The following is an 11,739-nucleotide window of genomic DNA, read 5'->3' as shown; positions in this document are numbered from 1 at the left end:
TGCTTAATCATTTTTACTAATATTATCCAAGGCCAACTACCTTTCCGAAACGGCTTTTATTTCTTAAAATGGGAATGTAAAACGAGATTGATGATTTTGTAGAGTCGCAAAAGTTATTAGCTTATCGTTAATACTGCTCTTACATCATCTTCTATACATTTTAATTAATATAATTAAATGTTACTTTTCACAACGCGGGTCGCTTTATATTTCATGCAGTCGTCCTATTTACCGCCCATTAGTTGGCTATCATTGCACCTTCATTGTTAACATAGACTAAATAGGGAATATTGCATTTATTTGGTGTTGTAACCTCTTCCATCAATATACATTTTCTTATGTTATTGTTGTTTCTTAGAAACTTTATTTTTTTGTATCGGAAAGGTAGTAGGCCTTTAAACCATAATGTATAGTATTCAGCGATAAAAATCGATGTTACCGACCTATATCCACGTTCTGCGCTAGTGCTTGTATACAGCTAACATGCATGCGATGATCGATCTTTTTTCTGTTAGAGTTCTCTCCCCCGTTCCATCGTCAACAGAAGCATCAGCAGCAAGGTTGAATAGATTACCGCGATCAGAAGACGATTCGACCACTATGAACACTCACAAAACAGCTTTACTTGTGGGTCACATGGCTGTGGTATACATCTAAACTTAAGGTGTCATAACTACCTGTGGTTGTTATAAACATGGACTCTCAAGGTTTGTATAGACGCCGAAGCATAATGTTAAATGTATCGTCTGTACACATGTAGCACACATGCTAATGTCGACTTGGTAAAGACTTGATTATAGCTGCAGCACATTGGGAGTGGCGTCGCTGTACTAAACACACCAGCCCGTCCTTATGTTTCTAAACATAACATGTCTGCGTGCGGGATACAATATTAATTCTTCATACTTAATCTACACACAAACAGTGTATAGTAAACTCACAATGCATATTGACTTTTGGTTCTTGTCGGGAGCTATGCGCATATCTCTTCCGACATATTGGTCTACTGAAATGTACCGAAAAGTCTTATTCTAAGGAAGGGGATACTATTGATGTAACTGTGTCTTTTGTGTTATCTGCTCTTTGCTATTGTTATTATGATTTTGTCGATATATTTTTTTAAAAATGATGGCGTTACGCTTAAAAACTTATTTAATCATGGCCTAAATCATACTTACCATACAGATGTGCATATAATCATTAGCATATTATACTGTATATGTGTCTTTATCAGAAGTTATTACAGAAACCTACATGTACGTTACACATGTATCTCATCTCCTATATTATATGTTTCTGGTCCTATATCAAAGGTAGATAATCCACGACACGCCAGCCATCCCATTTGATCGGTCGGGGAGGTACACTGATATCCTATTATGGTAACTTCGGGGAGGTACACTGATATCCTATTATGGTAACTATTAATATGTTTAATTAAAAATTGTACCATACTCCGGATTTGTTTGGAGATTGCTAATATAGGCATTGGCTGATCGCCAAATCAATTTGCTTTTTGCATCAAAATTGTTGAAATTGAAATATATCATACATTTAGATTAAGAACACACTTTCTTTGCTGTTACGTTATGTATACTGTCATACAAAATAAATAATAAAAGTAACAATGTTGTGGATATTTTCCATACCATGACAGAGGTGAATAGTATATATCTGGTTAACACGTTTTTATTGAAAATAATAACAATAGGACAGTTTAACTCTCAAAGCGATTACCTGTTCAAACGGTCACCTTTCCAAAAGGATAAGATTCCGTTAACAGTATCTTTAAGTGTATATTTAAACAAATGTTTATCTCCAAACAGTTTTTAAACTCCAAATTGTAGCTTATCTGTCCATCTTAACATATAAATTGTACAGTTGACTCACTTAACGGTAAACAAACCCTTTAGTATGCCTATTAGAAATTTTTATTGAATATTAAGAACAGCATTTTATGCCTATCAAATATAAAATAGAAATACCCATATTTTCTTTAATATTGTATACGCGCCTATTAATCCTATGTATAACGACGATTGAACCTTTGAACTACCCCTTTGATACACGTGCATCTCTGGTATTTGTCAGATAATTATCATCAAATTAGGAAAGAATGGAATACAAATAACTCACACAGAGGCAGTAGTAATATCAATTATTTTTTTATTCATCAATTCATTCATATTCATGCATTCATTTATCCATTTATTTATTCGTCCATTCATTCATTGATTCACATTCATTCATCAAAATCATTTATTTAATCATCCATTCAAAAGAAATAATGACAGAAAGATGTCAAAGTAAAATACTAAAAATTCAAACAATTCTCACAAAAAAATGTTTAAATGTATATATCGTGTAGGTGGTGTATAAAAACATAATAATTCTAAAATATCGTACAGTCATTTATAGGCGTATAATTAATTTTTTCTTCGTTTCTGGCTTTCTGATTGGCCTATTCATTTTTTTTTCATTTCACGATGGAAAAAAAATCCGAGAATGGCGCGGAAACCCGACGTTATCGTGACGTCACAATAAAAACATTGACGTTGCGTATCGATTTGGAAAAAATAATCCCTTGGAAAAAATCAATGGAATCGTACGTGTAAACGTATTTCATTTTATAAAGTAGTCTGGAAAATTAATTATAAGCATTGAAGTCACTATTTTTTAATTTCATCGGGGTATGAAAGAAATTTTGTTTGCAAACTTTTGTGAGAATCCGCTACGCGGATTCACACACTTTGTAAACAAAATTTCTTTCATACCCCGATGAAATTAAAAAAATAGTGACTTCAATGCTTAATTAAAATGTTGTGAATGGTAAATTGGTCTTCAGTTAAAACAATCGTATGACAAAAATGGGCAATACGATAAAAACGATTATGTTACAAGATACTAAGATTCATAGCTTGTTATAGAAAGGGGGTTGGGTACACGTCTTGAAACAGCGTGTTCACTATATTGTAAGAGATGAATCATATGCATGGCAGGTCCGTGGCCAGAATCAATGACCACATGATCAGTAACAGTTCTGAATCAAAGGTACTACTATAAGGCAATTATCGATATCACGAGAGAAAACTGATAATTTCCGATTATAAATATATTTTGTAAATTTTGTTAATGTTAACATATTTCTACTGTTCAGGTCCTCTTCCTCCCCCACCGTCCTACGAGGAAGCACAAGGGCTTCAAATCACAACGCCTAGCGCTCCTGCAGATGAAAATGAGGAAACACCACCATCAATGCCATTACTTGCTTCAAACATCGGGACTGCTCCTACACCAGATCCACAAAACCAACATTTTGGGCAATTTGGAGCATTTCCAGCAAGTACTGTTGCAGTATCCTCAAACAGCGGCACAACATCGTATTCAAACGTCACTTCCGGTAGTCGACCCGGAAGTGCAAATGTGATAGACACAAATGAACCAACATCTATACCAATCCCTCCGGGCCACGTACCCGTCATAACATGTCACAGCTGCGGTGCAAAGCAGCAAATTGGACAATACTCGTTTTTACCAAAGACTCAAGTGATTGGTATGCAGTTGGGTGGCATGAACTATTACGCTCCCCAACCAACAAGGGTGGAGGGACCGACATATACAATAACAGCAGGCCAGCAGCCCGGGTACCCCCCGTCTGTACCGGTAACTGGGGTGGGACAACAACAGTGTAATGTAGCTGTCCATTATAATGCCAATCAAGGAACAGTTCAATCTCAACCAACCAGCGGTCAGAGCAGCTCTGAGGTAGGTCACACGTCACATCCAGTACACATGCGCAGGCCAGCCACTTAGGTTGTGATAATAGTGAACATTTCATTTGTTATGGTGTAACAAAGAAACTATTTTTATTTAATCTAGTGTTTTGGTGAAGTGATATCTTGAAAGAAAAGATGTAGGGAAAATGTAACGCAAAATTCCGGTTGCCATTATTCTGCTAGAACATTTGTGACAGTGTTTGTTCAAATTGCTAATCCATGCCCTAATATGGCATACTATGGATACATAGAACATGACCATGTCAATCGCTGATTATGTTCAAGGAAAAAACTTTCAAAGACGATATATTAAATCACCCTTACGACGGATCGATTCACGCAACATGTTCACATAAATAACATAACCAGAGTGGCTTACCTGTTTCCAGAACTCATCCCGGCCTACCAAACAGTCACGTGATCACAACTACTTCAAAGTTTTTCATAAATTCAATGTACATATGTATTTGTCGTCTTTATTTTGACGAGGAATAGTAATACGGGAGATAACTCTATATTCAAAAATATCTGTTGATTTTGATCGATCCTTATCATTCGATCGGGAAGAGTTCTTGGATGTTTATTTCAAGTATGTCAGCAATTTAAGTACACTTTGATAAACAATCAAACAGAAGAACTTCTCTAAGTACGGCAATGTTTCTTCATTCCTTTGTTCTCTCGTACATCATTTAGATTTATTATAGCCACGGACAACGTTGCATCTCTATTCCTTTTTGCATATTACAGAGTTAGCTCCCTTGCGGGTAGGTATAGATTGTTACGTCCTTTTTGTGAGCGCAAATAACTTTTTTTCTCCGAAATATATGACATTACGCTCGCAAATACAAGACGTCACAATAAATACCTACCCGCAAGGGTAGATAACTCTGTAATATGCAAATACAGAATATATTGATATGTCTATGTGGATATGTTCTAAGTATGTAGAATTTCGAACATGTGATACAGCAAATCATCTGGGTATCTGCTTTACTCATGCTATCCATTTTACGAAACATCTTAGATAGTTTTTCGTTGAATGATAATCACCAAACTGGTTAAATACAAATTCTTATTTTCACTCCGTTTCATAGAGGATCTGATAGCACTCCATTCGGAGTCAAATCCTTTGAAATTGACCAAACAAAATGTTACTCAAACGTCTTTGATGGGGACAAAATAGAGCTGTTAGAACGAACAATGTCCCTGTACGAAATAATATCACCCATAGATCAAAATATATATTATATATATATTCGTATGTACATACAAATGTATGCATGACGTATGAAATACTGCTTTTGGATGATTATATTACCTTGGTGGTAAAAAAAGTATTTGAAATAACTTACAGGGCCCAGTTTCACGAATATTCCTTAAATTTAAGAAATTATTAAAATGTCCAATAGGAAAGCTTTACAGATGTTAATGAAGGTTCCATCACTGTGATGTCTGTAATAGGGGATGTTCTCTGTTTGGAATTTAAATTGAGGTTATTCCTTAAAGTGAATAGTCGGGCAAAGGAAACCAGTCTAAATGCGTTCTTTGGCCTTCCAAAAGTCATTGTATACCATAATGATGGTCAAGTTCTGCTTACGGTGTCCAGTTTTGACCATTGAAATTTTGGGGAAGCCCCGTGTAAATTTAGCACAGTTCTAAATATAAATTCGCCAAACTCTTTGAAAACGAGGCTGCGTGGAAATGTCAACATGGACATGTGTTTCTCAGTCGTGTCGGTTTCGTTTCGTGTGATAAACCACTAATGCGGTGATGCAAATGAAGTATTCTTACATTAATGACAATGCTTTGTAATAATTTTTCGATAAAAGCATCTTGTACATGGAAATCGACACAAATATTCGGCCGATGCAGAGATGGGGCCCCGGCAAGGGGCAATTATTGCAGCATCGCATTCGTCGTATTTTACATCAACCGAATCATGAAGGTTAAGTACAAATAATCGTAACATAATTTCCCATTTAAAACCACACGAAAACGTTCCATAGAACGTCCATGCATGTAGCTGTCAAAGATGTGAAAATAAATTAGCTCATACATAGATATTTTACAAGTACAATATATGTGTTCAATTATTCGTGTAGTTTTTTGCAGAGATTTAATTAAATTATCTATGTCTCTGTTTTTTTTTTTTTTTTTTTTTGTAAACAATATTTGAGTTCTGGAGAGAGATGACATGAATGTCCAGCTGGAAGGAAAGAAACTTTTATGATGTATATGTATCGTACAATGTATATATGTAAACGTACATTCCATGTAGCTGCTATAGAATTACAACTAGGAAATTCTCTCAAACATTGATAATATTTAATTCTTCACATTCATGTAGGCCTATGCTGGTGAGAATTAACACATCATATATATATTTCCAGAAAACATAGGCCTACATGTATGTTACTTTCCTTTTCTGTTGTTTCCTGTTCTTTTTTGTGCTCTGGAGAAAAAGATGATTGAGTTGAAGAAAAGTAATTAATTAAGAGAAATGTGTACCACAGTACTTTGTCTGTAGCCGAGGGGTTCTATACTGTTTTAATAGTCCAGTAATTAATAATTAAATTGGAAATTTCAAAATTAAGATGAAATTGTAAATTCCATTTTTGAATGAAGTGGTTCCCCTCCTTTGAGAGTACACTGTGTGTATACCCTTTTTGGTTTTTAGGAATAATACCTGAATAGGAACCTGAAATAACATGACAATCAATCAGGTATGTGTGTGTTGGGGGGTGGGGGTGGGGGGGGGGGGGGGGCTAAAAGACAGAAGAATCATGAGGTTGGGAAGTTGTAACTTGAGTGGGGGGTTGAAATATAGAAGAAATAGCTACAGATAACTGGAAGTGGAAGGGTGCTTTATCATTGATCTAGTCATTGCATATTTGGGGTTTACATGGCTTTTTTTTGGTTATTTAGTCTCATTGATTTTGGAGCAACTTTGAATCCATATGGTACTGTATATCTTTCTTTTTTCCATGTGTAGCTATTTCTTCTGTATTTCACCCTCCGCCCAAGTCACAACTTCCAAATAGGTACCACTTTTTTGTTTAGAACTCAAATCAAAGACAGATGTACATAGTACTACATACTACATTTTAGTCTATGTGTTTGTAATCACTGTTACTACAGTATTAATACATAAATGGTCTATGTACAATTTACATATAGACAATAAATGTGAAATTTGGTTCAGACAAAAAGATTTTTAACATTTCAGATAACTTGCTAGTTTTATGGTTTTATTTATATGTTGAGTCTACTCTCTTGTAAAGTAGAATTTAGAAATGCTAAGACAATGGTATCTATATTGCTATATGTAAAAAAAAATCCTTATATTTTAAAAGTAATTGAAAAGCTATCTCACAAGCCCTGACAAACAAATGGGCCGGCATATGGATGCAAGAATTATAATCACTGGATCTAGAGGACTAATATAAACAAATATTTCTACAAAGTTAAACAATGAAAAAGTATTGCATCATAATTTTATTTAATGATTACAGTTGAAAGGAACATTTAATAAATTAATACTGTTTAAATGTTCTGTTCATGATCTTATAGGTCCATATTGGAAAAGTTTACTTTCAAGAGCACTCATATCAACATTCTTCAGTCTTCATATGATGCTAATTGTATGTATATGTATACATACACTTGTATACAGGTCCAAGGGATGAACTTTCTGTATTCATGTCACTATGCATGCATGGTGCCTGAAAAAAAGAACCAACAATTTTTTATATCTGTTGAATATGACAAAAATTGAAATGATCAATTTCAAATATATATAAATGAATAAATGTAGGTTCATTCTACAGGTTTTTTTTTTTATTTTAGAGAAAACATTTTATAAGTTGTGAATGTGTCACTGATGCATTTGATAGAATCAAATATTGTTTCAAAAAAAGATACAAAATTCATTATCTATAGTTCCAACAAAAATTCAGAATAATTATAAATGATACATGGCTGCAGTACATTTCAACTCTGTAAAGTTTGTCATATACACATGAACCAGGTACAGTTGTAATAAATATACAAACACTATTTATTATTATGACCAGAAATAATACTGTATGTGTCCTCCAAATAAATCTAAAGAACAAGCTAAAACCTACATGTACATATGTATATGTGTATATCAGAACATATACAATACAATTTTACCAATTAACCTACAATGTAAATCCTATATACAATGTATGTGTATAACACTACCAGAACATGTACAGAACAAAAATTTACAAATTAAAAATCTATAAATATATACATCAGAACTGTATGAATTAACCGGTAGCATAATATTATAGATTAATTGAAACAAATCTTAGCTTGATAATGCACTAGCGGTTACATTCTAACTGTACATGCATTACAACGGTACATTTTATAAATATAAGGGCATTCATTACCCCTAAAGAGGCCCCACGAAAGAACCGCTATTTACCCCAGGATTACGTTTTACGCGATTGGGGAACAGGTATGAAACATGTGACCATATGTGACCACTCATTTATGAAAAAATACTGCTAGGGACTATTTACATAATGATCAAAATACGAAAACTCACTCACTATCAGCTGAGCAGGGAGTACCGGGTAGTAGGCCTAGGTACGTACAGTAGCGGTCCGGAGCCGCGTGCTCGTTTGAACTGTTCTCTTCACTATAACAAGTTGTATTAACACTCTCCATGCGTCGTAATGTTTACCGAGTCAGTTGTTGGGATTGTCGCTGCTCCATTGCCTTTCCTTTCGCATTTTAGGTGAGTCAGTTGGTTGTTTTGGTGGAAACCTTTTGGTTCAAAACTACGGTAGCCATGTTTTGTTTACTACGGAGAGTGGTGGATGTTGCGCATGCGTTAAAATTGAACTGCACTGATAGCCGGTCGGGAGGACGCATTAGGATTCCCATAATATATATTAATTTCTTCGCATACAGAGCGATTTTGATGGGAGATTTTATTTTTCTATTTCATAAGAAATTAAACTGGATATATTAACACCATTTTACCGATTTTAGCCCTTCTTTGCCCGACTATTCGCTTTAAGGAATGTTTGTTAAACTGTTATACTATGCCCAGGACGCACAAAGGTCATCAGAACATATACGATTAAAATAATTATTTATCGAAATACTGTATTGGTCCTCGCTGAGATATGAGAATTGAGAGGATAGGTTTACAGTTAAACTATACCTGAAAATGACCAGAGAATCAGTAGAACAGGCAGTAACTAAATGGCAGTAAAGATGATATGCTGAATTATCGTATAACGTTGTATTTATAACTACATGTGTGTGCTAAACACTTATGTATTATTTTTTTTTATTCCAAATGGACTTAACAAGAGTGACTAACCCGATAAACTGTATTATTATATAATAAGATTTTATCTTTGTTGGACATTCTTGTCAGGTCCTGTGTTTGTTTTTTTCCTGCTTGTACTGCTATTTTCATTTATTTGTTGTTTCTGATTTTACTTCAAATATATACTTATTTATTAGTCTTTTCTTGAGATTTTATCGATTTCATATTTTGTTTGACACAGGTAAGATTGCTAATATGCATTCAGTAAAATCTAAAATTTGGATTCTAACTATCAAGTATTAAGCTAAATTAATATATATAACTCAAACACGCCACAGCTTTTATCAACTGACATCTTTTATCTGAAATGATGACTTCAATCAAAACTAATTAACTTAAAGATGCATTACATATTCTTAGTTCATAAGTCACGTCCGTTCTGTTTCAGCGATAAAATATTATATGGCCTATTAAGTCATTTTGTCGGAATGACGTGATTGTCTCAGACGACTAGTTCCATTTTAATTTCAACAGTCTATTTTCTTCGGACGTAAAAATGCAAATGCTTATTGCCCGAAATTTATTTTATGTAGTATTTATATATGTGTATGTGTGTAGAACATACGCTTTGAGAAAATGGTGTTTTGAAGTACATAACTGAAAGTTGATGTGTGCCGGTCAGATTGGCATGGAAAACAGATACTGTGTATGGACACAATATCATTGTAGTCGCCTTATTTAGTATGACTTATTCAGATAAACGTCGATCTATCAACAAATGCCAATGCAGAAAACAACCCATACAGATAAAACAACCCATACAGAGGTATTGACGAGATAATTTAACACAATAGACTCTGTATTGTGTGAAATTAAGGTCATAGTGCTTAGCTTCAGTATGTTTGTTTGTACTCTCCACTAAAATGACTAATATGGTATACTCACCGGCGAAATGATACAAAATGGACGCCTTTCCACCAAACACAGATAGATGAAGATGTGTACATTTGAACAAGTTTATGAGCAATCTGCTCTATGCTACTTTATATTACATGCACATGCAAAATAGAATGTTCAGTTGGTACACACAAATACCTCAAGAGGATGCAACATATTCGGTATGATGAATGTGTTTTAATGAAAAAACTGTTTGCCAAACACCGACCAAAATGATAAAAGCCGAGAATACACAAGTTTGTATATTTCATTTTTAAAATAACAATTTCAAGTTTGAGGTGACAATTTATATAACTTATAAATATGATTATAAATCAAAAATTGATTAATATAGGATAAACTTTATAGATTTTCAGTTTCACTTCTAAAAATGTTCCTAAAATATTAGAATAAGAGGCTTTCTTGTTTGTTTATAGTTTACATTATCCTATATTACAGAACAGTATTCATGATTATTACACATGGTTTTTCTCTATTTGACGTTTCTTATATACAGTGTACCGTACAGATAATTCCAAATAGGACCGGAAGATGAGATGCTATGCTAATGGAAAAATATATAGTGTATGATAGACAGGCCATTTGCTATAATTATTGCGCTGTTTCAAATGAGAATCGTTTTGCAATGAAAACGATACATCAATATCGAAGAACCAGACAGACATCGTTGAAAAGTGTGCATTTTCATCTGAAATACTAACGGAATAATCTCTCCAGATTCTGAACGTGCTTCCAATTGTTGATTACAATGTATACATTAACGGTGACTTAATGTTTACGGTACAAGTTTTAAATAAAGTGGTTATGTGTTTTGTTCACAATGAGAAAAAAAACCCGAACATTGAACTTTATCACACCATGTAAAAACGAACATGACAAAATATATATCACCATGGCTCTAAAACAGTGCTGAGGGGTGTACATGTGTATTAGTGTATGAAACACATCCACCACATCAGCAAGTTCTGTGAAGCATTTCAAAATTGCTTGGTTGTCAATTTGAGATGTTTACTGTATTTTCGTCAATGGTACTGAAGATTCTGATTGCGTAACACATTCCATCAAATCAACCTATTTTTTTTAGTTTTTGATACAATGCTATATTACTTTGACGTTGCGAGTATTAAATATGTCAACTGAAAGCTAATGTATTATTCACTAGAATTTGAACAAATTATGACAGTATACCTGACTGCAAAACTACCCTTTTCAATAGCAATACATGAAAAAGATAGTTTAGGTCACCCGAGACAAAATCTCCAGTGACCTATTCTAATCGCCTTTGTCCGACATTGTGCGTCGTATGTCCGTAAACAATTTACGTTTTTGACTTCTCAAAATTTGCTGAAGCAATTTTAATATAATTTTGCACAAACCTTAGGCACAAGGCCTACCGCTTAAAGGGGTAAAATTGACAAGAATTTTATAAATGTTCTTCTCCAATCACAGATGTGGTAGAATCAAATTCTCTTCATAGATTGAAAGATCTTAAGGTCTGTTACAAAAATGTGAATTATATGACCCTGGGGTCTCACGTTACCCCCTGGGAAGGGAGTTTATTTCACTTTAGCTTATATAGGGAAAACACATATTTGAGCATTATTGGTCAGTTGCAATAGGAAATGAGTCAAAAGTTGTCAGAATTATCAGTATGAGATGCCCATTGTATCATATTAACAATTTTTCCGTAAC

General features: G+C 34.0%; 1 protein-coding gene across 9 annotated transcripts in view; it reads left to right on the top strand.

The window, feature by feature from the left end:
• Window positions 1-458: 458 nt before the first annotated feature.
• LOC138329952 (uncharacterized) overlaps window positions 459-11,739 on the top strand; it is a 70,497-nt gene continuing 59,216 nt past the window's right edge. For 3 of the 9 annotated variants that reach the window (XM_069277257.1, XM_069277255.1, XM_069277252.1), the window contains exons 1-2: window positions 462-707; window positions 3,158-3,765. In XM_069277257.1, the coding sequence (XP_069133358.1) occupies window positions 695-707; window positions 3,158-3,765 (621 nt within the window). In that variant the 5' untranslated portion in view covers window positions 462-694. Of the gene's footprint in view, window positions 708-3,157; window positions 3,766-11,739 lie in introns of all 9 variants that reach the window. The other 6 variants (XM_069277254.1, XM_069277253.1, XR_011209495.1 and 3 more) reach the window with 4 other exon arrangements.

The sequence above is a fragment of the Argopecten irradians genome, chromosome 8 (assembly GCF_041381155.1).
Source record: "Argopecten irradians isolate NY chromosome 8, Ai_NY, whole genome shotgun sequence".
Lineage (NCBI taxonomy): Eukaryota > Metazoa > Mollusca > Bivalvia > Pectinida > Pectinidae > Argopecten > Argopecten irradians.
Note: the sequence above shows the minus strand (reverse complement) of the source record. Positions and strands in the feature narration are given on the sequence as shown.